Raw genomic sequence first — 25,922 nt, forward strand, 5'->3', positions numbered from 1 at the left:
ATTCAAAATTCTTTAACCCCTAAGTTGGATTTGCATACCTGTATTTACATATTAACCGCCTGTCTACCTCAAATGTCTGGTCTAAACGTGAGGGTATTTTATTTGACATATTCAATTCAAGGGTACATGCAGTGGGGAAAACGTAAGATTTCTAGAAATGAATACTTATGTTCTATTGTAATACTTAGTAATTATAACGCCCTTTCTATCTTTCTCACTACATTTCTACATCTTTAGCATATGAGTTTTATCCATTGCTGCCAACTACATATCCCCATTCGCTTAACCTCCTTTTACAACGCACCAATGTTTGTCTGCTGTTCTTCAAACAACTCCCCCTCTTGTCTCTGTATCTTTCAGTGCCCTTCTCCACACCAATATTCCTCCATCCATCCACTTCTTTATTTCCCCTCTCTGCAGATTTGCCAGAGTCTATTTTTTTTCCCCCTGGCATCATATTGCTCTCCCTGTCCGCAACCCGTTTTCCAACCATTTCTTGGGCTGATTTTTGGCTTTGAGTGCATCAGTCTCTGTCGGCTGTACCCTTCATCACAGCCCCCTCCTCCCTTCCCCACTGACTCTTCCCCTTGTCTTTCCTACCATCGCTTTCTCATTCCATCTTTTTCCTTTCCCTCCCTCAATCAGCGAGAGAGAGAGACTGTCTGACACACACACAGTTGCGAGGTAGTAGAAAAGACGGGGCAAGCGTAGTGTCTATCTCACCCGTTTACACTGACCAGTTGATATGTCTAATTTTTGCAGAATGACGGCTGTCTCTCTCACATACTGAACATTATCAATTTCCCCCCCACGTCTGCAACAGTGTGCGAGATCTGGCTGTATGCGCCAACGTGTGTGTGTATATGTGAGAGGTGGAGTCAGAGAGAACATTGTAAGTTTCCATTGGCTATAACATGGCGGCGTGTAATGTTGCGTAGAACACAGTCAGCCAATCAGAAAATCCTTACACACCCCGTTTTATGAATGAGACGGCATGTATGCGAGGTACAAACACACACACACACTCAGAGTGAGAATACTCTACAGTGATGTAATACAATCACAGAGCAGCAGAAGCGCTTAAAATGTGATGCAGTGTGAGCTGAATTTGAACAGTTCAGTAATGTTTCAGCCTCATTTAAATGTAAACAAAATATCCTGTTAAAATGTACATAAAAGGAAAAAGTAAATGAATAAATGCAAATGTCATCCTAAATGCAAGCAAAATGCTAATCATTTTACATTTTCAAATATGTAAGTTCTCGTTCTTGTTTGTTTCCGTTCTTTTAAAGCCAATGATGCATTTTATATTAATCAATCATCATTTCAAAGCAGTTCATTGTCTAAAAGGAACAATAAAATTAAACTGTATGTGACACTACTGGCTTTTTTTCTCTCCACAGCAACAGCTGTAATATCTGCTGATCAATAACATGGTTGTATAATTTTACCAAAACAGCTCACACCCTCTCTCTAAACCTCATATCCTCCAACCGTCCGTGTCCAAACCAGGAACTGAGAACGGCTGATTTGGCTGACATTGTGTACCAGGGAGTCATTTTGCCTAACCGGTATGTAAAATCATAACTGAAGTGCTGTGTGTGCGGCTAGCTGGCTGAGGGAAGGAGAGGAGAGCAGCCAAAAACAATCAAAATATCCTGGTGTGACTTTCCATGAAGGGTGTGGGGGCGCATGTGTGTGTGCATGTGTGCGTGCATGCTTATATGTGAGCATACACGCCTTTCTATGAAGTCACTATTTGGCACATTGCTCTGCTGCTCAAAAGTGGTTCATTTATACCAGTGTGCTATCATAGGTAGACAGTGCCCTCTTTGGCTGTAAAGAGGAACAGCTATTCAGAAGGAGCCAGGATGTGCAGGACCAAGCAGTAGTAAACTGTATAAAACATGTGGACACAATGAAACCAGAAACTACAACATGGGTTGTAGTTTTACTCAAAACAAACCATGTCAAAAACTCAAGGGTGAAAGGAGAGATAGTTTCTCTTCAGATTGTAAAAAAAAAAAATCCTGAAAATTCCATGTTTGATATTTTCTATACCTTATGACTGAATAAATGATTCAGAATTGTATGCAATCACCTCAACTTGTAAGCAACATGAGTGTGTAAAAACACATGTCTTAGTAGTATAGTATTTTACAAGAATACTGAAGACTGCAAAGTGAAACCTTTAAAACAATCAATGAGTAATAAATGTGTTGATTTGAGGTTGACAGTAAAAAAGAGCTGAGCTATTGTATGGGTTACATCATGTATAGCGTTCGAGGACCACAACTTTTAAAACACTGAATGAGAATACACAGTATGTTTTTCAAAAGGGATGACCTCATCCTGATATTCAGAGATGTATTCTCCCAGCACAAAGCTTATCCCTTGAGCCAAGGCTGCCACCTATAGACCAACATAGGAACTGCTACTACGTCTCACAACAGGTGATGTCATAGTTTAGGAAAGAAAGAAAGAGTCAAAAGAAGGGGATGAAAGTGGGACAGGGGAGGGCAGTGGGTGTGATAGAGAGAAAACAGACAGGAAAGATGAGAGGGAGGGAGAGAGGGAAGGTGATGTCATGTTTTTCAGAGCAGTGGAAAGCTCTGTCTTTGTCCACACTCTTGTATTAAACTCTGCAGATAAGCGGAACTGCAGGCGTGAACAATAAACACCATAGAGGTATATCAGCCTGATATTCATTTGAAATTTCAGAACAGGTTTTGGAGGATGACATAAAATGATGACACACAGATGATAATGTTAAAACTAGTCAAGTCCCCATGACCTCAAGTGCTCCTTTTGGCCAAAGAGTAGACTCTACATATTTCAGGGTCCCAATTCAGCCCTTGTCATTCTAGACTATTTCTCTCTTATCTGGTGAATGCACTCCCAACAATTTCATGGCATGCCATTCTAAAACAACTGCCCTGCATTCCATACCATCCCATTCAAAACAATCACTGCATGTCCCGAGTGTAATCTGACCTGATTCTGGCCATGACAGGCAATCTCACCTTCCAACAATCCCACAGTGAGAACAATGAGCGAACCCACTCACACCTGAAGGTGCCTTTTCTGTCTATTCTGAAATAGACAGAATAGGGAAAACGGAAGCAAACAGATAAAAAAAGATGAATATAAAGCAGAGAAGAGGTAGAGACCAAATTAAACATTTAGCTTTAGCGGTGACACACTGACCTTTAGTGTACTTTGTTGAGAGAGGAGTGGGAGACAGACGCATTGATGCAGTAGTTTGTGCAAAAGCAGCCCCAGCCAAGTATTGAGTGGATGATTGAACATACAAGGTTGACATTTCTGTCAAATAAATCCTTTTTTTGATTGGTCTTATGTAATATGCTAATATGCCATGCTGGGTTATTGATTTTCAGGAGCTGTAAGCCTTAATCAGCTTAATTAAGGGCCTGACATACTTCACTTTATGTGAAATGAATCTAGGAGTATATGAAAGTTTCATATTTTGAATTAAATTACTGTAAGAAATGAACTTTTCCATGATATTCATATATTTGTAGATGCTCCTGAAATGTTATTACAATCTGATAAATCTGAGCTTTAGTAGATGATTTTACACAGAAGATGCTACTGCATCAAGAGGGAGGTAGAGACAGAGAAAGAGACAGAGAGGTTAGGTTGCATCTGAGACTTACTCAAGGGAGAGAAAAAACTGTTAAAAAGGAGTATAGGAAGATACACAGTCCAATACAAACACAAATATACATGTTGGTATTGTACAACTAACCAAACATAACCTGGCACAAGGTCTTTTCTTCATGGCTGATTTTGATAAACGCTTGATGGTGTTTTGTCCTCCAACGGCGCCTTGGAGGCAGTGCTGCCTGGAGCTGCCTGGAAGGCACTAACTCTAACGGCCTCTGCACACATCCTGCGTCTACCTCTGGAGCGCGTCGCCTTACCTTACTGCTGCCTCTCTCGGACTTTTCTCGGACACACATGGAACGTCTCAGCAGCTGCTGCTGCTGCAGCGCTGCTTCTAAAAGCCCTATCTTTCTACATAGAGATTTCATAGGTAATTCCCATTAAAAAGGAAGTTATTTCGTGTCATTTATGATACATATGATTTATATTGAATCTAATATTGAGTCTGGACAGTAATCCGTGCGCCCCATTGCCTTTTTTTAATTTATTTTTTGTCACATTTTCGCTTGTTGGAAGTTTTATTTTGAAAGGGACACACCAGGAAATGGTGAAACTACAGCGAAAGCTGCCGGTATGAAGTCAATATGACTCTCAGCAGAGTATTTCTCTATCAGTTAAAGCAGAGAGACACGAGAGAGACGCGCGGCTCTCAGAAAAAAATAGGCGAGCCTCCTGAGGTAAAGGGGAGCGTCGCTGCAGACGTGCCTCCGACGTGCGTCTGAGGTTGGATGTGTGCCCGCTCTAGGTTGAGTACACGGTCAGTGACAAAAAGTCAGACGCAGACGCGCAGTAGAGGTAGGATATGTGTGGAGGCCGTAACCCTAACATTAACTGTTGTCCCCCCAACAGTGCCTTCCAGGCTCAGTTGGGAGGAAAAACACCACACACCTTGATAAACACATGAACTCACACATGGAGACTGTGACTATCACTCAAAATATAATTTTAAAGTGGCAACACAAATACTGAAATAATGTAGATCATGCATCCGTCTCACTCTGCTTTGTCTATGTTGGTCTATGTTACACACACACACACGAAAGACCTCTGGTAATCTAGTTCATAATATGTCTGGCTGCCATGCAAAAGACATGTAAAACTGAAGATGGAAGGAAGCATTCTACAAAGAAAACTTTTGACTAACAATCTGTAATCTGACACTAACCAGCTCTGATGTATTGTCTGATTAAACTACACCCAAACCTAACCATGATGAACAAAACCGCCAAACCAAGTATGAAGTGGCGAACCCCTTGTTCACTATATGTGTTCCTGAGGCAGAGATAGTCCGACACACACTTCTTGGGAAGCACGCACAGGGAAAGTTTAACTTGGTGTTGACTCATTTATTAAACGATAACTCCGGTTGACTTTCCATGAAACAAAGAAACAAAACTCCAAACAAAGACTGTTTTTGCGGCCAAAACAGGGTTCTTACTGCTGTACAAAAGTTACTATTCAATGCAAAATAATATGTTCAATAATGTATCCAATAATGCGAAATAATGTGGTCAAAAAACTGTTGGCTCTCTGCCTTCCAAACCCAAACAAAAGCAATTCTCCTACCCTATATGAGGGCCTCCCATAGGCTCCAGGTAGAGCGTGACACCCCTATCTCGCCAGGTGACACAAAAGACTAATCACCACATCCTCACAAAATGTATAAATAATACATACAAATATAAATATGATAAATATTTCATACACTTTATAATTCATAAATGATATGTTCAGCCATAAACTAAAAATGTATTTACTTAAATATATTCAACACAAAAAAACCTCTAAATGGCTCCAACAAAGTACTTATTTTAATCCAAAAAGAAAATATTTTATTTGGAGATTATTTAGAGATTTCGATCCCCTTTTTTCCAGTCCTGATCAGATTCTGATACCTAGACTTGGCTGCCAATAAAGTTACTGATTCTGATACCAAAGATGAATTATTTCTTTATAATTGCACACCAGCACTTCCTTGAAAGAGCAAAAATTATATAATAAAACAAATATTAACTTTAAACGATTCCAAGTGATTCATTTGAACTGTTTTGATTCAGAAGTATAATTACAGACTGTCAATTTGTGCAATGGCAAATTGATAACATTGTCGTATAATAGTTTTCAAAGGGAATATTTGAAATAAAACAGCAATAACTGTGCAGAGAAATAAATTATCTGCATTATCAAAAAGAAAAACTATTAACTAAGTATCAATAATGGCTGCATCTTAGGTTTGAACAGTAGAAATCAAGTAGGCTAATATGGTAATGCAGCAGCAACAACAACTGGAAAGAAACAACAGCATCAAATTCCTAAGAATGATATTTGGGGTAAAGTTTGTTGAGGGCACCAGACGGCATGGGAAGCTAAATTCAGGGCAAAACAAAGTCTTCCACTGGAATAACACACACTACAGTACAGTCGATTTACAAAGCAAGGCTGCCCCCTTGTGTTTAATAATATTATTGACATCACTTGTATCATCTAATACAGGTCCTTCTCATATAATTAGCATATTGTGATAAAGTTGATTATTTTCCATAATGTAATGATAATAATTGAACTTTCATATATTTTAGATTCATTGCACACCAACTGAAATATTTCAGGTCTTTTGTTGTTTTAATACTGATGATTTTGGCATACAACTCATGAAAACCCCAAATTTCTATCTCAAAAAATTAGCATATCATGAAAAGGTACTCTAAACGAGCTCTTAACCTAATCATCTGAATCAACTAATTAACTCTAAACACCTGCAAAAGATTCCTGAGGCTTTTAAAAACTCCCAGCTTGGTTCATTACTCAAAACCGCAATCATGGGTAAGACTGCCGACCTGACTGCTGTCCAGAAGGCCATCATTGACACCCTCAAGCAAGAGGGTAAGACACAGAAAGAAATTTCTGAGCGAATAGGCTGTTCCCAGAGTGCTGTATCAAGGCACCTCAGTGGGAAGTCTGTGGGAAGGAAAAAGTGTGGCAGAAAACGCTGCACAACAAGAAGAGGTGACCGGACCCTGAGGAGGATTGTGGAGAAGGGCCGATTCCAGACCTTGGGGGACCTGCGGAAGCAGTGGACTGAGTCTGGAGTAGAAACATCCAGAGCCACCGTGCACAGGCGTGTGCAGGAAATGGGCTACAGGTGCCGCATTCCCCCGGTCAAACCACTTTTGAACCAGAAACAGCGGCAGAAGCGCCTGACCTGGGCTACAGAGAAGCAGCACTGGACTGTTGCTCAGTGGTCCAAAGTACTTTTTTCGGATGAAAGCAAATTTTGCTTGTCATTCGGAAATCAAGGTGCCAGAGTCTGGAGGAAGACTGGGGAGAAGGAAATGCCAAAATGCCTGAAGTCCAGTGTCAAGTACCCACAGTCAGTGATGGTCTGGGGTGCCATGTCAGCTGCTGGTGTTGGTCCACTGTGTTTTATCAAAGGCAGGGTCAATGCAGCTAGCTATCAGGAGATTTTGGAGCACTTCATGCTTCCATCTGCTGAAAAGCTTTATGGAGATGAAGATTTCATTTTTCAACAAGACCTGGCACCTGCTCACAGTGCCAAAACCACTGGTAAATGGTTTACTGACCATGGTATTACTGTGCTCAATTGGCCTGCCAACTCTCCTGACCTGAACCCCATAGAGAATCTGTGGGATATTGTGAAGAGGAAGTTGAGAGACACCAGACCCAACACTGTGGATGAGCTTAAGGCCGCTATCGAAGCATCCTGGGCCTCCATAACACCTCAGCAGTGCCACAGGCTGATTGCCTCCATGCCACGCCGCATTGAAGCAGTCATTTCTGCGAAAGGATTCCCGACCAAGTATTGAGTGCATAACTGAACATAATTATTTGAAGGTTGACTTTTTTGTATTAAAAACACTTTTCTTTTATTGGTCGGATGAAATATGCTAATTTTTTGAGATAGGGATTTTTGGTTTTTCTTTACTTTTTTGCCAAAATCATCAATATTAAAACAATAAAAGGCTTGAACTACTTCAGTTGTGTGTAATGAATCTAAAATATATGAAAGTCTAATGTGTATCAGTACATTACAGAAAATATTGAACTTTATCACAATATGCTAATTATATGAGAAGGACCTGTATATAAGATTCAACAATTTTATCATTTCAGCTGCTCAGTCATTAACTTATCTCCAATCCATCAGTCTAAAGTACATCCATCCTTCTGTCTTAGTATGCTACCAGCATCTATTAGTACTATCAATCTAGTAATATTTTATTATTTTAGTTTAGTTTTTTTGCATTACATGATTCACTAACCTTTAGACAATGGACCAGATACAAACCACCACAATTACATAAACTCTTACCAGTCATCTTGTAGCCGCTGGCAGCCAGCTGTCCAGCCATGTACTCTCCATCTGAGTTGTTATGGCTGCAGCCCCACGTTTTCATCCAGATCTTTTGGGTGCCAGGGATCAAACTAAAATGTAACAACAATGAAATATGGTTGTGTTATATGAAAAGTGGAAATTCAAATCCTTATCTAAACCTAATGTATTTAAAAATGCCTGAAAATCTCAATCAAAAGATTAAATGGGTGAAGAGGACTTGTCAGTTTTGGCCTATGTTTATTGCCCAAGTGTAGTGGGACAGACTGTTTGGGTGCACTGTACACCTAACCTGTTTGTTTTAGGCTGATGGGGAAGCCATGCTGTATGACTTCCTACCATTCAGCAGAATTTGTTTTTCCCCAGAAGACAGTCACCATAGTTGTCCAATGATTGAGTTGCCTGCCAGGCCATATGGTTCATTTGTTATAAGTAAGTATTCACACAAAAAAGACCAGAACTAAAAAGGCAACAATAGATCTAGATATTTTCTTTGGTTCCGCACCAAGTGAGCAGAAATATAGGTGTGAAAGCAAAGTTGCTGCCCTTTTCCAAATGCAATATTTTACTCTGATGCTCCTTTAACTAAACATTGAACTGCTTGGAACACAAATAATCTAATCTCATTTTATCTACATAAAACATAGTCTAGTGAACATATCCCAAACATGTATAATCCATTTGAATAACTGAAAAGCTTGCAATTAAGACACACTGGTGAGGTGCTTAAACCTTGTGTTATCTGAACTAAGGCTGTTCTACTGTTAGTTTGACAAGGAATTTAGAATCAGCCTAAAACCTTCTGTACACATTATAGCAGTATCACAAAAGTTGACATACCTGTCAGTTTGGAGCTCCTCCTCACTCAAAGGCTCTTTCTTCTTCCTGGACCTGGGCATGATGCTCTTTCTAGCAGACTGTCTCTCGTGAGGAGTGGGGTCACTAGCAGACACCATGTCCTCAATGTCTTCAACCAGAGAGTCACAGGCGGACGGCATGATGTTCTGAAAATCAAGACAGAGCCTTGGTCAGTACAGCATAATTCTAGAGACTGCATTTCAGAGTTAAGGCCTGTAGTAGACCTCGATCAATACCAACATGAAAATAATTTTGACACCCAGATAGGTTTCCCGTTTTTAAATAAAGCACAGTAATGCAATAAAATGAAAAATAATCTTAGAAAACCAAAGCTAAAATAATTGATAAGATAAAAATGAGGGCTGTCAAATTAACGCATTAATTTAGATTAATTAATCACAGAGAAATTAACGCGATTAAAAAAATTCACGCGGATTAATCGCACTTCTATAGTGCCCTTTGACCCGGTGCAAAAGGGGTGAGACGATAGCGCAGCTGCACCTTGAGCGGCAGTGGCGAAGTGGGTAGGGAGTTCGCCTCTGGTGTGCAGGGTCGGAGGTTCGATCCCCCGTCTCCCCGCCACATGTCGAAGTGTCCCTGGGAAAGACACTGAAACCCGAATTGCTCCCGATAGTTAGCTTAGTTAGCATAGCACCCTAGTGCTAAGCCTACCCTGCGTGGTAGCTGCTGCTATCGGTGTATGAATGAGTGTGTGACTGGGTGAATGTGTACAAAAAAAAACAATGTAAAGCGCTTTGGGTCTGTGATAAACGGAGATATAGCGCTATACAAGTCCATTTACCATTTACCATACCTGTAGTTTGCGGACACGGCCCGCACGGGATTAAAGAGTAAAGAAAGAAGCATAGCGAGGGCTCTATGGACGTTTTATGGGAAGCTTCAAGCATGAAGGTAGGAAATTATCTTATGTTATTCTCCGCAGTGTCTGTGCATTATTGATTTAGTGGGTGCCTAATTAACAATGAAGGTTCAAAACTCTCAGTATCTCTCAATCTTCCGTCTCACTTTTGTTTGCTACCTGCCTCGTCTCCCGCATAAACGGACCCCCACCCCCTGTCACCCTTTCTAGCATATGCAGCCTGCCTTTTTTCCTATTTTGTGTGTGTGTGTGTGTGTGTGTGTGTGTGTGTGTGTGTGTGTGTGTGTGTGTGTGTGTGTGTGTGTGTGTGTGTGTGTGTGTGTGTGTGTGTGTGTGTGTGTGTGTGTGTGTGTGTGTGTGTGTGTGTGTGTGTGTGTCAATATTTTTGGCTATGAGTAGGACGATGGTGAATAAATCGGCATAGGCTATGCGCACCTGTGGCAGTGCAGCGCTGTCTGTTGTGGGAGATAGTCTTCATTTAGCCTGCTTGTTTTTTTGTGGTTTTAAGTAGAAAATTCGGCGAAGTTCCTAATTTTATGGCTGGGGGGAGGAGACAGAAGTTGTGTGTGTGTGTGTGTGTGTGTGTGTGTGTGTGTGTGTGTGTGTGTGTGTGTGTGTGTGTGTGTGTGTGTGTGTGTGTGTGTGTGTGTGTGTGTGTGTGTGTGTGTGTGTGTGTGTGTGTGTGTGTGTGTGTGTGTGTGTGTGTGTGTGAGTGAGTGAGTGAGTGAGTGAGTGAGTGAGTGAGTGAGTGAGTGAGTGAGTGAGTGAGTGAGACTGTAGGCTATACAACTGTTTATAAACAGGCATAAATGTCATATAAGTATGCAATTAATTTAGATTAATTGATCACAGAGCCCGTACTTAATTAGATTAATTTTTTTAATCGCTTGACAGCCCAAATAAAAATACATGTCTTAAGTAAATATATTAGATGAAAAGATATTGCATGACCACAGTGACATAATTCAGTAGGGCCTGTGCTGTGACTAACATTTATCTTAGTCTTTGATTAATTTGATGTTTTTTTTTTTTTTTCAATCAAACATTTGATCTATGAACATCAACTTCTTCTGGACACTTATTGTAATATTTGGTAGTGTCTATAATGGTCGCGGCTCGCCATGCCTACCCTCATCACATTTATTTGTTTTTCTTTTGTTTGTGCTGACCCAGGGGACAGTGTCTCAGTCGTTTGTTATGCTCTATTTTGGGAATATGTATTACTATGGTGGGGATGCACTGAGCATTAAGAAAGGTGCTATATAATATATATAAATAAATGTAAACGTGTGTAACACGATTTAAAATCCAGTAAAGAAAGCAAATCCATGACTAACAAAACTTACATGCCGCTTTAAAATGGTACTTGAACTGCATAGAATACATAACCTGCATTTATATCAACGAGTATGACATAGTCATGCTGATTTAGAGCAGAGTACCTGTCTATTGACGCACCTGACTTTGATTAGGGCATGACATGCCATGTACTGAGAATCAACTTCTCTCTACTTTAAAAAAGGGAAGCTTTTGCGGCTCATCTTTTCAACTGGGGCTCTCCCTCAGTTGGTGCTTTCTGGGATTTGTATTTACTGTACCTTTACTTGATTCCTCTACAGTGTAAACATGTAGGCCTATTTCATTTTACTGCTATATCTATCATTAAAAGTATGACACAGAAAATGGCTGTCAAGCCAAGCCCCGCAGGTGGAAGAAAAACCCTAGATTAGAGGATGCTGGTGATGGCCAAGTAAGTAAACCAACATTTTATAACGTTTAATGCATTACAAGTTTACTAGAAACTTGATAAAATCGATAGTACTTACTAAGTTTCGCGTATGGACCCATTTTATTTCGCTTTTTAACTTACTAGTGTTATCCCAAAATACATATCTGTATTCCAGTAGCTGATGCTGTTGACATTACAAAAAAAGCTATGCTACATAATTATAACACCTGCGTTAATTATACATCGTAGCTGTTCACTCGCGATAAAAAAGTTGTATTGACCTACCTAGCAGATGTAATATTCTAGGATTTACACCATGGTTTAAATAATAACCTAACCACAAACGCACTCTGTAATAAACCGTAACACTGACTGGTACAAATGAGAAACACCTGCGAACATGTTTAATTGGATAGAAACCTCGCGACCTATACGTTATTGGGTGGGTAATATTGGAAAGTTAGCTGTTAGCTTGCTAGCTTCATTAGCTAGGTTCTATACACGTGCCCCTTATTTTGGACATTCAGACCCCGTAAGGTACGATATGAATCACTTACCTGAGTCGTTATGTAGTTATTTGTAAGGATAAATACGAATTCCGTAGAAAGGGTATTTAACAAATGGGAAATATTCTAATTTACACCATCAAAACAGTTGTCACAACTCTTAGGCCGCCATACTTGTGTATGTACGGGAGGGAAGCAGGGACAAACTAGACACGCGTGTACTTTACGAAAGCGAGTTGGATAATTAATCAGTTTTGAATGAATGAATCAGAATTTGAGGCATTTTTATGCGCAATACATGGATATATATTTTTTTTTCTTTAATTACGCAATTATAGTCACTTATCCTATCTTTCAGCATTACAGTCAACCCGATATTCTCATACTGACTGACTGTTGTTCATTTACCACAACAGTGCCAAGATATCCCTGAAGACACATTAACACATTTAATTTAATTTGACATATTGCCTTTATTCAAAATTTCAATTACAAACAACCAGAGTACAAAAAGAATTCCATGTATCCCTCCCCTGAACAAATACAACTCAATTTCCTCATTTAACAGATGTTAAAGAAACTTATGACTGAAAAAACACACATCAAAAAAATCATCGCATTAGTTTACCTTAAACATTCAACAGCACACTGATACTTTCACCCACGCCTTCAAATTGAGAAGAAAAAAAAGGTGAAGGTAATGTGATACTACAGCTTTTTTTCTGTAATTAGTGAAATGTTGAACAGGCAGAAATATCACCATTTTACAGTCAATTCTGTCTGCGCAATTAAATAGTTTTTCACACAACCATACCATTACAGAATATTTATGGAAAGGTATATTATATTTGGTAACAGCTTAAGGATAAGCATAGGAGAATACCAAGAAATAGCAGTGCCGTCTCAATCTTGACCACATTTAGTCTAATGAGATTTTTGTAATTTTCCGAAAGGTCTAATCGGACAGATCAGAATCACATGTTACAAATGAAGGAGCTGTCATGTTTAAAGTCACCCATAAAACATTTCCACCCGCACTGGAAAATAAACTAACTTCAGCGTTGCATTGTTATCTTTCGCACTACATTAGAAACCCATGGAAAGGTAACATCTTTCCTAAAATCATGTTTCCATCAGTTAAAAGTGGATAAAATAGTGTGACCAGATTCCGGTCACTTTGAAACAGATGGAGAAATATATGCATCTATGGAAATGGTCTTTGCACAACTGTGGTTAGTGAACTAAATGAGAAAAAATATTGAGCTTGACTTGAATGCATATAAACTATACTTATATAAATATGCCTAAAGGGAAATTGTTTTCTGTGAATCGGAGCATTTAAGTCAAATATGTTCACTTACAGCAGCACCGATTAAGCTAAAACTTTTTGTATTTAAATGGGTGAAGTTCAGGTCAATGTGATTTTGCAAAGTGAAAATGTTGTTTCAGTACTCTCCATCAAGGTTATATTGGCGCTTGAAAAAAAATAAGAAAAGTGTCAGACTCCCTCACATCATTCCAAAAATAAACGGACACACAGTGTCAAAGAAGCAAAGCCCCCTACACACTTTAGCAGAGGACACAAGTCACTGATCAAGGTTCGGTGGAGAATATAGACATAGTAATGTCTCCTAATGACCAGTAATGGGAAAATAGGCCAAATGTGAATGAGCGACAGCATGCATACATTACCAATGTGTTCTACTTTGACTGAAAGAGATGCTCTGCATTTTGCCAAGAATAAAATAAAGAAAACGTATTGTTTAGACATTGACAAAATAACTAAATAACTTACCTAAATAAAATTGAAAAAGAAAACCAAAGAAATATTACAGATCTTTTGTCCGCCTTTCATTCATCAAATGTGCACCCCATTATTTGAATTAAAGTTGCATGAGACTGGTGTAAGAGCGAAGGCATACTCATAATATCGGGGTTTGAGTGTTTGAGTCACACATCAAAAGAGAAAAGTGCGAGGTATTATTATCTAACGCATGGAAATTATACAAGAGTCATTTCTATGACAAAAAGGGAATTCATAGACTCACACACACTATGGCATTTACCTCTATGCCCTTTTACTTTCTTCCAACATTAAGTGGGAGGTAGCCTACAGTACCTTTATTGTGCACTGAAAAATTTAGAAAACTGTACATCAATTTACACATGGCAGGCTTACTCTTTAGCAAGCTTGATCTTTCAGATAATTCACACATGCCAAACACGCAATAACTCAAGCACACAGCAATCAGGTGGGGGAACAGAAAACACTAATAGCAGCAATACTAACTGTGGCCTCAGGTAAAAGCCAGTCGGACGAGATGTTTGTGTTTCGTTATCATCAGGGCTGTAATCAAACAGACAAGCAAAAGAAGCTATCGGAAGTGAACAGCAATAATGTTCCACATACCTGGAGGAAAAAAATCACATTGTTACCTTGTTCACCAAGTCCTGTAGAATTCTATTCCTGATCAATCAATGTCTAAAGCTGTGGCAAACCTAGACAAGGCATGGCAGTTATGCCCGGCCTAATATGAAATGCAGCTTGGTTGCACTGAATTAGCTCCAATTACAAAAACTGTTTTTTTTGTCTAATTTTTGAATGATTGTGGAGGAAAAAGGCCCTTCATTACATGCTGAAGCTTAAATCAGTGGCTATTTGGCCCCCTTTTACTTAGGTGGCCGTGATGTCATTAGTTATTTCTACAGTATTAAAATCCATTAAAAACTCAACATTATTAAACTTAAAAGACTAGTACACGGATATCCTGTATCAATATTGCGGTACACACTGAGGGGGCAGTGTGCAACAAAGAGTGGTTAGACGTTTTTTTTTCTTAATTAGCTCAAATCCCTGTATAATTTCACAGCACAGTATCAGTGAGGAAGCATTGGGCGGCGAGGTTTGGTTATGGCAGCCTCTGCTGACCAAGATGGAGAGGATAGACAAAAAGAATCAGGAAAGAGGATGTTTAGGTCCCGAATTCAAAAAGTATAAACAAGGGTATGAGTTAGAGACGATAGTCAAGTAAGCACATCACCTGTGCTTTCGGGCCAGATTTAGGTACATCAAGTGTTTTTGATTAACCCCATATTCCCCAGGTATTATGGCTTTTTTGTGTTATTAGTACACATGTCATGTAAGATTAGATCATCATCTTATCTTATTTTTGTATTAATTTGACTGTAATGTATACGAAACAAGAGGTTATCCAGTTAATCACTAGATAATAAGCTGATCAGGTGAACTGGTCCCTTGTGAATTGCATCTACCAAATCCATTTTAATATGGAGAATATGGCATAAGAGAGCACTTGTGCATCAAGTGATCAACCATATTACTAGCTATAAGACATACTGTAAATATGCTGTACCCCTAAAACTTGTGTACACCTGTGTTCTTTTCGAGACATTAAAATAGTAGTATTATTCTAATTGCCTGCCTTTTGCACTTTTGTTTAAAATTGGATAAATGTGTCACATGAAATTCCATGCAGCTCTCAGAACATCTAAATAGTGCCTGAATGTACAAAATTCTCATACTTATTGGCTTCATGGTTACAAACCCAAATAGCACAATAGTTAACCTGATAAGTGTTAGAGCGTGCACAGCCTGCCTAACAAAACCGCAAGGTATCAACTACTGTAGTAATGAATTGAGCTGTGTACCAAAATTGCTCTGTTTTCATTTGAATATTTATTTTATTTTCTAAAATGTTCTATATTTGAACACATTAAATGCTCACTTAACCGTCAGCAGTAAGGGCCTTCAATCACAGATCATTGGTGTGATAGAATGCATTCATTAAGAATTCTCAGCCACCACAGCACTTGGCATTCACACATCTTAAAACTGTGGGATGGATATGTCAGAAGGATGGGATATCTGGATGAATTTGAAGATCTGACGAGAAGATGCGTCTCTGGGAACACACAGATCAATCTCATCCTTTCTTTGTCAAAACACACACACAGGCCCACCAAATCCTCATATTTGCAGGATCCTTCAAAATGTAAAAATTAAACACAGTTTTCCTCTTCTCGACCGATGGCTTTGGGTGATCTCATCTGTGCATCCCAGGTGCGTCTGCACTTGGATTCTATGATTATAATAACCTAACTCAATCACCCATGATGTGCGTTATGCTAGGGGGTGCAGGGGCGTTTTCCCTCCAGTTGTTCCGTCTTTTTTGTTGCCTCTGTACAGTGATGTGATTGCGTCATACAGAGAGTTGGACATCCTTCCTCACCCTATTCAGATTTAACCAAACAGACAGCTGGCTTTTTCCGATCCGTCCCCCTTTACAAAGCCTGAGACAGAGTAATGGATATTTCCTCACACTGATCAGTCGCGTCTGTGTGAAATCACGTTAGACCGCGTATCTCTCACACCATGAGAACATGGCATTTAGTCCCACTGGGACTGAGAAAAGCCCTCAATGTTTCATTTCCATCTATTTTAGTTAATTGGCCGTCGCTAACTACACAGTCACAGGCATCAAGGCCCCTCACTGATTCTCCATCACTCCCTCCCACGCACTGAATTTTCTATGGCCTAATGCTAGCTGCACAGGAGATCATCCAGGGCCAGAGAGGGCATTTTATCAAAGTCACACGCGTCAAACAAGTCGCTGATTCCCTGGTCGTCTGCCAAACCTAAGAGGTAGTCATCTTGATCTAGAAGAGGAGGCCCCAGGTTTAAGAAAGGCCCCAGGGCTGCAGGGATCTGGTCTTCAGTCTGCTGGAGGAGACTGGTGTAAGGGGACGAGATGGGGGACAGAGTAGTGACGGAGACGGCTGACGCAGCTGGAGCCAGGCCGGGAGAAGTGGTTGCACTGCTGGGATCTGTGAAAAAATAAATTGAGACAAATTAATATGGCTGTGTTCCAGTACCCATACTTCCCTGCTATTTAGTATGGTAAAAAATAAAAGTATTTAGGATGTCAGATGAGGAATGCTTCTGAATACCCGGATGCCCTTTCACTATATCCATAAGTAAAAGTATGTCAATTGTATGCCTACAGCATGCTAACTACCGTGAATCCCTTTTATTATCAGCAGTAAAAAAAAAAAAATAAAAAAAAAGTAAGTAAGAGTAAGCTATCTGGAACGCAGGGTATATCTACAAAGTCATGGACCTCTAACCAGACTCTGTAGGCCAAAGAAGAGGCCATGATGACCACTGTTACACTTGCTTGTTGCGAAGGAGAACAAACTTTCAAATCTGATCACCGTCATGTTCAATGTTCATGTTCATGTTCGTCGGTTTGTTTTCTTTGATTTGAAATATAGGTTCACATTGACCAAGTACCTGTGAATCAGGGCCTGGAACTAAAAGTTGCACAAACATAAGCAAGTTGTTTATTGAACAGAGCTTGGGTTAAATATCTGCCAGGTTCAGAGTTGTTGGGCACTGAGAGGGTGGAACAAATCCTATTCAAGACCTGTTCCTATGTTGTGGACATCTTTCTTTGTACTGGAGTCCAAAAAGAAGCACACATACTTTACAAACACAGGAATGCATGTATGGCTCAGTCTGTTATTAACTTGTGCAGACAAGATTCTCAAACCTAATAACTCTGTCAAACCCTAGACTTTTCATCTAGCACAACGATCAGGTTTTAATTTGTACATGTCCAAAATGTCATGTCCTCAGTGACAAAACCCCCACAAGCAGATGTCATGAAACTGAGGAACACATTCTCAGCTGTATTTGAAAATGTTAACATGTCATGCTTTATGTCCTAAAAGGGCCTGGTGCTGAGCAAAGAAAACACTTCCCTTGTTAGAAAGTGGGAGTCAAAAAAACAAATAAAAAGATTTTGGATTTAAAAAAGAAAGGAAAGGAAACTCTCAAAAGAAGCCAATTACTATCTTGGGTATGAATAAAAATTAGAAACAAAAAGTACATATATAATGTAAGCCATTGGTTCATGTTTTCTTTATCTTCAAAACAAGTCGACATTCTGGTTGAAAATAATCTATCTCAGGGTTTTTCCTGCATTCAAAAAATGTTGGCGCCCGCCAAAGGAATTTTAGCGCCCGCCAAAGGAAAATCCTCAGCGCCAAAGTGTTTTTTTTTTTTATATATAGATAAATAAATAAAAATCTACTTAAAACGGCTCCAAATGTGTTTCCATTTCTGCGCCATTCCAGTCATATTACTTGCAATCTCAGTTGTAAAAAAAGAAATCAGGTCGGGGATAATCGTTATTAAACTATCATTGTTCCGCTCGCCGGGGCATGCAGGCTTATAAATGCAGCAAACCCTTTCAGCCGTGAGCTCCGTTCGGCCCCTCCCTCACCTGATAGTTTCGCTAACGGCTAGTCCAGAGAGTAGCTACGAGGGAGATGTTGCGCATTGCCGGGTGTTTTGAAAAACTTCTAGATGACGAGAATAAAGGTAAAACTAATTGTGTTGTCTGAAAACACTTCAGACTCACAACAAACTAAAATAATGTGCAAGATTTGTCACGCGCGGACACGCGAGTAACATGACATACGCGACCGAGAGACAGCGAGAGAGAGAAAGAAAAGTGATATACGACCTGATCTGCACCTTTAAACATCCCGACCAATTTGTTTATTCACTTTAAGTCGAGTCATAGTGGTCTATGACCAAGCAATCAATGAATAAAAACACAGGAAGTTTAAAGCTCCTTAACTCCTGCCACCACAACTGTCAACACTACAATGCAACTGCCTATCCAGCCAGCTCCATGACATAAATAAATCATGCCCTTACATTTAATGCTAGCAAAAGACGTGCCCTATCAACACCATTTACAACTGGTTATTTTTATTTTGACATTTTTATTAAATTATGAAAAATATGTTTCACTTATTTAGCCTATTTCTATTCTCCCTGTTTTCAGTTCAATTAGGCCTTTGTTTAAAGTCCAAAGTCATGGTGTTTTTAGAAAAAAACCTTGTTAAAAGTAAAATAAATGCATAATGTTCTTAAATCAATGATTAACTGTCTTTAATAATCGTGATAACACAATGTGATTACTCAAAATAATCATGATTATGATTTTTTCATAATTGAGCAGCCCTACCTTCTTCCATGGTTTAGATCAATTAGAAACAATTAAAGTATTAAACAGGTAGGCCTAGTCATTATTAGTATTTTGACTTCATATCTACAGGTTGTTTATTGTGATTTCATAAGCATCAGTGAGCTCCATGGTAACGCAGTGATTGACAGGCTGACTGAAATGCTCGAGCTGGACAGAAACTCCCCTCTCCCAACCCAACACCCCTCTTAAAATACACAAACCGTTTGCCTTTACTGTCGCGACCCCAAAAAAAGTTGGTCGCGTACTGACCCCCCAAAGGCCCATTCTGAGCCAGGAAAAACCCTGTATCTGATGCAAACCTTGAAGGACTTTGAGGAAAGGCGAGTTCCCGTTGTTGTCCATGTTGCTGTTCTTTACCGGACTCCTGGGGTCATTCTCCTCATCTGGGCACAGCAGCACCTCTATAGGACCCTTAGTGCTGGTCAGGTGGATGGACAAACTCTGGAGAGAGAAAAACAAGTTGAGTTTATATTAAAAGAAAAAAAATGGTATGAACTTGATTAGTAGACACCTTTGCTAGAGGAGTCGTGTACTGGTAATACATGATAAACTGCGGGCAGTCTTGTGCATGTGCATCCAACACATGGTTATGTCTGGGTAACTTATATCCAAAAACTGGAAGACGTGAGAAACAACTGCCTCACTTTGTTATTAACCACAAGGAGACCCATTTCCCCATATGTTCAGCTGTTTCTTTAAGGGGAAACAAAAGTCATAGGTCTGGTGACCAGGAGCAGACATTTTTCACATACCTCATCAGGGTCTGGTACTTCTAGTTTGGTGTCTGAGGGCGCTTTGACCACTATAACAGTCTGATCTCTGAGGGTTCCCAGCTGTTTGATGTCTTGGTATGTTACATAGGCATATGTGGAGACCAAGGGGTTAAAGAAATAGCACTACAATGTCGCAATACATGTTGTTACTTAACATTTGTAGGTATATATTTATTATGGACCATAATGTGGCGTATATGCAGCAGATAAAATGCTGTATATTTGACCATTCATAACAGGTGTTCTCTAAAGTTGAGTTGAAAAGATGAAGCCTTGCATCTCTGCTTAGGATCTGGTAGGTTCTGAAAGGTTGTTTGCTATTAAAAATTAGTTTCAACAGGTTGTTGTTAAGGTAATAGGTATAACCATTGCCTTGCTGTAGGCCAGGAATCACCCCCAAACATGCACATATACCATATATTATGAGAACAATGTTTACAAGACGTTTCAAATACAAAAGGAGGGTAGCCAAGAATCCTTTTAACTTTTGGAGGACGTGTCAGCTGACTAACAAAAGGATATTTCTGGTTGCTTGGCAGGTCGCTCATGTGTCTGACATCCAGGCTGCATCTCTGAATGAGCTGCTCCAGCCTCTGCTCTTCTTCTCCCAGTGCAGAAACTTCTGCTGTCAGTCCTTGTCTCTGGTTCAAAGCCCCTTCTACCTCCAACAGACTGCAGCCCCTGTGAAGAACGGAAACGTGATGTCAAACACCTTTCAATTTAGCTTGTCCTTTGATTTGTCTATCTTACGCACGGTGACAAATATTTGGTATAATAGCCAACAAAAAAAATCTACTCATCAGTTTTCTTTTGTCATTTGACGATGGAACTGGTATGCCATATAGGTGACGACAGGAGTTGAAGAACTATTCCTTCACTTGCATGTGCTCGATGTGATTACTGAACCAATCAGATTATAGTTAAATGTGCAGGATAGAGTGTAGCACAGTCATAAGGTATCCTTATACTTTGATGTGGCAGCCTGCATGCAGCCACCTGCCTTACTGTGTTCTGCAGGGCAACGAACAATCTCAATCAGTTTGAACGCCACACCAACTCAAGATAAACTCGCATAGACTTGGTGAGGCTTTACCTGCAAAAAAAATTAGATCACTTACTCACAAACACAAGCACCGCTCAGTTAACGCTTTGTGACATAAACTAGTCTAACGCTTTATTGTTTGTATCAAACTATAAAGTGTTTTTTTTTTTCAACTGTGTCTGGGGATCCAGAGTTTTAAAAAGTTAAAGCAAATAGGCCACATCATGATTGGGACTATTACAGCTAAGGAAGGAAATGTAAGGAAACACAAGAAAGGAGAAATATGGAGGAGGTGCAACCATGGAGGATCCAAGAGAAATTGAGTTTTAAGATGACCACTTACATCCACTGAATGTTGTTCTTTGATTTCTTCTTGATGAGGTGAATGCCTTCTAGTACGTTGGTGATATCATACAGCCGCCTTTTCTGTACCTGAATGTAGAGGATACAGGTCTTGTCAGTTATCCATTTAGTAGCCGATCTATACTGTAAATGACCAACTGGGGCCACATCCAATCGCTTACATTCAAAGCATCCATAACTTTTTTTTAATGCCTTTATTTCAAAATGAGCCCGTTTTTCAAAAAAGGCCCCTGCTTAGTTTTGATCAACAGTTTTGTCAGCATCACGAACAGGAGACAGAAATATGTTTTCTGTGTACAACCCTTTTTCTCCCTTTTTTCTAGTGGATCTGAACTGTACCTGTAAAGTTTCAGCTGCAAGGTTGAGGTCCAAAACGCCATCAGCAGACTGAGCCAGAAGCTCCACAAATTTCTTGGTTAACAGGCCCAGGGAGGTGTCGTACCGGGTCTTCTCCGGTGGAGACTTGGGCGCTATGATGGAGAAAAGGGCAGGAGGAACAGAGAAATAAAGGGAAGAATATGTCAGTGTTATAAGCTTTTTAAGTAAAAAACTAAACTTAAAAATAAAGGTTTTACTATGTCGCAGGAAACCCGAGTAAAGTGTGGGTTCAACATTAATGACAAATGGTCAACACCATCACAAAGCTCCTATACTCAGCCTTACTGAATAAAACTAGTAGAATAGTGGGAGAGGTTTCAGATGAAGTTTAAAGGCACCACAGTACAATTAAATCAAATCCACACACACCTTGTCACATTCGGTTTGTGTCATGATCGTGTTACTGAGATGTAGATTTGAATTCCTGGTCATTATAGGGAAGTTCTTTGTATTAGACTACAGTTATACGTTTAATAGCTGAAGCACACAACAGCGTGGGGAGGGGTTGTTTTTTCCAAGTCAGGAAACGTTGAAAGCAATTAACTCAACCAGCAATGATCAGCTGGGAATGTGTGATTTCTATGTCTGTTGTTGCAAATTCTGAGATGTATAGGTTACTTTAACACCTGATGAATATATATGGAGCCACACACACACAGTCCAATGTGTTCAGTTCAGTGAGAATACTGAGCAAGTGGTTGAAGCTGTATGAAGTAGCTGCAACAAGGCAGTTCTAGCATACCAAAACCTGGTGTGGATCATCATTCTTAAGCCCAGTTCAGGCCAAAGATTCACCTCGCAACGAGACGGTTTTAAAACGTCGCTGGGGGGAAGTCGCAGCTATGTGAACTACTCGTTGCAGATCGGCTGATGCCGTTGCAAGGAGTCGCAGTAGATTCAACATGTCAAATTGCCAGGTCCAGTTTTAGAACGTCCAGGCTAGCTCGTTGCGAGCAGTTGCGTGGCGAATCTTTAGTCTGAACTGGGCTTTACAGGATGACCCTGAATCACTGTGCTGTAAATATTAGTTGGGGGTGGGCTCTTTATGGCCTGGTGCTCCTTACTTCTGGGTGTCTTTAGCCTTGCCCCATTGGTTGGCGTGGCCGCTCCTCTGCCTCTTGGAGTCCTGACTGGTTCCGACTGGTACAAGTGGTCGGAATCATCGAGCGCCAATCGCCTTTTTGCCTGAAGGATGAGTGCAAAAAAAATACTGTTAACAGTCGATATGGGCATTTGTGTTGGTTGGCAGACATCTCATATTGAAGCCAACAGAGAAGAAATGATGCAAGATGCTAAATGCATCCCCACTTCCGTCTTGTTCTTCTCCAGTGTCAGCCTTCTCTACTTACCTTAAGCACGAGTACAATTGTTGAAGAAAAGTTCAAAAGAGTAAGAAAAGATTATATAATAGATGCAATTGTTATGCAAATTTAAAATGTAAGGTGGGGACATACTTGTTTAGTTTTGCTTCCATTTCATTTTCTAAAGACGGGAGCATACTTTATTTTGGTTTTATTTGAGGTGGCACAATCAAAAAGACCCCATCTATCATTGGTCCAACAATGCAGTGCAAAACAAGTGGTTGTGAGTGTTTTGTTTTTTCCTGAACTCATAGGGCAAACCCAAATAGCTTAAGAGTGAGTCACACCTATGGAATTGATCACAATGCTGCACAGTACTGCCAGGGCAAACCACTACATGTATACTTACACCTTGACACCACATAGCTCCATAATTAACCCGGGCACATAAAATACTGCCAATGGGAAATCCAAAAACTCTTTCCCAAAAATTTCAAAATCAAGTTATGTGCCCCATTCACAAAGGCCCAATAATAATGCCCTTTAATGAACAGCAGTTTGGGAGTTTGTAGTCCAATCGGATATAATAACCATTTTAACCACATATGTCCATACTCATCTCAATTTCTGTCACACTTTATAATACCGTGGAACTGGTATAGTCTTTCAAAGGTGAGGTATTTCAGCAATAACACATTTTTTTTTGAAGAATGCCTCATCACCACTGAAGTAGGCTACTTGGCATCAGGTGTTAGCCCATTTAGGCTGTGTTCAACATACCAGAACATTCATACTATTGTAAATTGCCAAACATAACTATATTCTTTAAAGAAACACTTCTGATTACTTTTTTCCTATCACCAGCCTTAATTTAATTTGGCATTCTATTCACCAGTTCAACATATTATGCACTAGTGAATAGTCTCTTCTACAAGACTCAATCCCCATTTAAGTAACACACCAGTACCAGTGTGCTGGTCTGTTTTATTTCCCCTCTAAACTATTTAAGGAACTGGTCAAATAACCATACGGAAATATCATATTAAAGGCATAGTAAATCCCATCTTTAATACTTTACTTAATCTTTCCCAAGTATGAAAATGAATATTGTGCCCTCTGTTGACAGTCAAAATGTCAGCCATTTTATATCAGCAAGCAGCTCCCCATTCCACCCCCTGCCTGGTCATGGCTACAGCCTGAGATACAGAGGGCTGCTTTAGTTCATGAAAGATGAATTACCAGGAACAAACCAACACCCTGAATTGCAGCTGAAACTATTTTGTGTAGTTGGTGCAGATCGAGAATACAGGAAACATGCAATCAAGCACTAAGGCAACAAAGTCGAGTTTCACTTTACTTGGCATGAAAGACACCATAACGTTAACACTTTATTTACAATGATTAACACATCAAACACTTGTGCAAAATAAAAAATAAGGTCAAGGCCGACAGAGTAATGTTCCCCCTGTGATAATCAATACTGCTGCTAGCCTTAAAAGCTAACACTTTCAAGCTTCATCCAAGTTGGATGGCACGTTCAGAGACGACTGGGTAAAATATCTATCGAGTTGGTTCACCTTTGAAGTGCAGCTTTAGCTACCAGTAAACCCAATGTATTTTGCAAGTTTGGCCACTCGCGTTCAGTTAGAAAGCTTAAAATGACCTAACTAAGAGCCAAGTAGCCCAACAATCCCCCCAACCCCCCAATTTGAGCCACCAATAGCAGCCACTAGGCCACCGCTAACGTTACTCATCTCCTTACCAATGTTTCCATCTGGCTGCAAGGGTGAAGCAGACTCAAAAGCCCCATGAAGTTAGCTTAGCACGCTATTACATGACATGTTCGTGTTTCTGTACAAGTAAAACTAACTCAAACTCGTCGTCTGTCTCCCACACAGTCAAAAAACCACTTAACGAGTCCACTTGGTTTACTTAGCTAGCGGTAGTTAGTTAGCTACCTCGCCACGATTGAGTCGTGGGAAAGCTAACGTTAGCTGCCTGAACAACAAGCTCTGCTAGCCTAGCAAGCTAACATTTTGGTCGGGTTTGTGGCTAGTTGTAGCAAGCCAAATGTTTTCAAACGAGCTGTGGAAATTATTACCGGCGGTCTCCCCAGAGCGGGTCGTTGTCCTGCTCCGTTTGCAGCACCTTGTTGTGGAGTTGTGTAGATGTTGTTTATCTGAGGTTCAGAGAAACACACATTTGAGGTCTGTGTAATGTTGCAAGGCGGTGGGGTGGTAATTATTTGGATAAACGTAGCGTTGTGTTGACCAGGGTTTAACCGGTCCGATAGAGTAGTTAAAATTATATTATTGTCCAGAGGAGAGCCCCCGACACCCGCTAAAATCACTTTGTCCGGAGCCGAGGAGATCCCTCTTCTCATCTTGCGTACTCGGGGTAACCCCTTTCTTGTCTCTGTACTTTCAAGCTCTTAAAGCTGCTAATCCGCCGCAATGGTTACAAAAATAATCATACGGAAGTAAAGATGAGAGTCTGATATATCGACTTTTGTATAGTATTTTTCCTTAAGAAAGTGCATTTAGGCAGATGCAACGGATTAAAAAGTAGCGCAACTCTCGTTTCCCCCGTCTAGAAATGGCTTCAGGAAACGGCCTGATGAATGAAGGGATACGGTTTACGCGCTCAAGAGCCCTCCCGCGAAACTCAGATTTCCCGGGAAATTTTCGAACAAAATTTACATGCAATACGCTATTGGTGCTTTGGAGAGGAGTCCCCACCCATATTTTTACCGTATTGACGAATAGCAGCTCAATAATCGGTGCGCCACGTGTTCATTGGCAGTTGTAAACAGGCGACGTCACCAGTCACGCCTAGCGTGTTCCTTGACAGGACGCTAAGTGGCGCAAGTGACCAATTGTGCAGAAGACACCCGGCACAGTGGTGAATCAGTCCACCCACAACTGAACAAGAAACACGATAGGCACTTATTTTAATTAAAAAAATATTCACTGGTC

At 40.1% G+C, this 25,922-nt stretch overlaps 2 protein-coding genes across 2 annotated transcripts in view; both read right to left on the reverse strand.

The window, feature by feature from the left end:
• The window catches only part of cdkal1 (CDK5 regulatory subunit associated protein 1-like 1), a 239,447-nt gene extending 227,250 nt beyond the window's left edge, over positions 1-12,197 (reverse strand). The window contains exons 1-3 of the mRNA XM_080040162.1: positions 12,063-12,197; positions 8,879-9,042; positions 8,018-8,130 (exon numbers count right to left, since the gene is read on the reverse strand). Coding sequence (XP_079896288.1) covers positions 8,018-8,130; positions 8,879-9,036 — 271 coding nt within the window. The 5' untranslated portion in view covers positions 9,037-9,042; positions 12,063-12,197. The remainder of the gene's footprint in view (positions 1-8,017; positions 8,131-8,878; positions 9,043-12,062) is intronic.
• Positions 12,198-12,488: 291 nt separating this feature from the next.
• Positions 12,489-25,545, reverse strand: LOC307259397 (transcription factor E2F3-like). The gene is made up of 8 exons (XM_080039218.1): positions 25,049-25,545; positions 22,711-22,831; positions 21,608-21,738; positions 21,249-21,337; positions 20,382-20,544; positions 19,843-19,953; positions 19,390-19,531; positions 12,489-16,856 (listed from the first exon to the last, which is right to left on the reverse strand). The coding sequence occupies exons 1-8, from the start codon at positions 25,328-25,330 to the stop codon at positions 16,573-16,575; spliced, it is 1,323 nt and encodes a 440-aa protein (XP_079895344.1). The 5' UTR covers positions 25,331-25,545; the 3' UTR covers positions 12,489-16,572.
• Positions 25,546-25,922: the final 377 nt, after the last annotated feature.

The sequence above is a fragment of the Ammodytes marinus genome (assembly GCF_949987685.1).
Source record: "Ammodytes marinus genome assembly, chromosome: 13".
Lineage (NCBI taxonomy): Eukaryota > Metazoa > Chordata > Actinopteri > Uranoscopiformes > Ammodytidae > Ammodytes > Ammodytes marinus.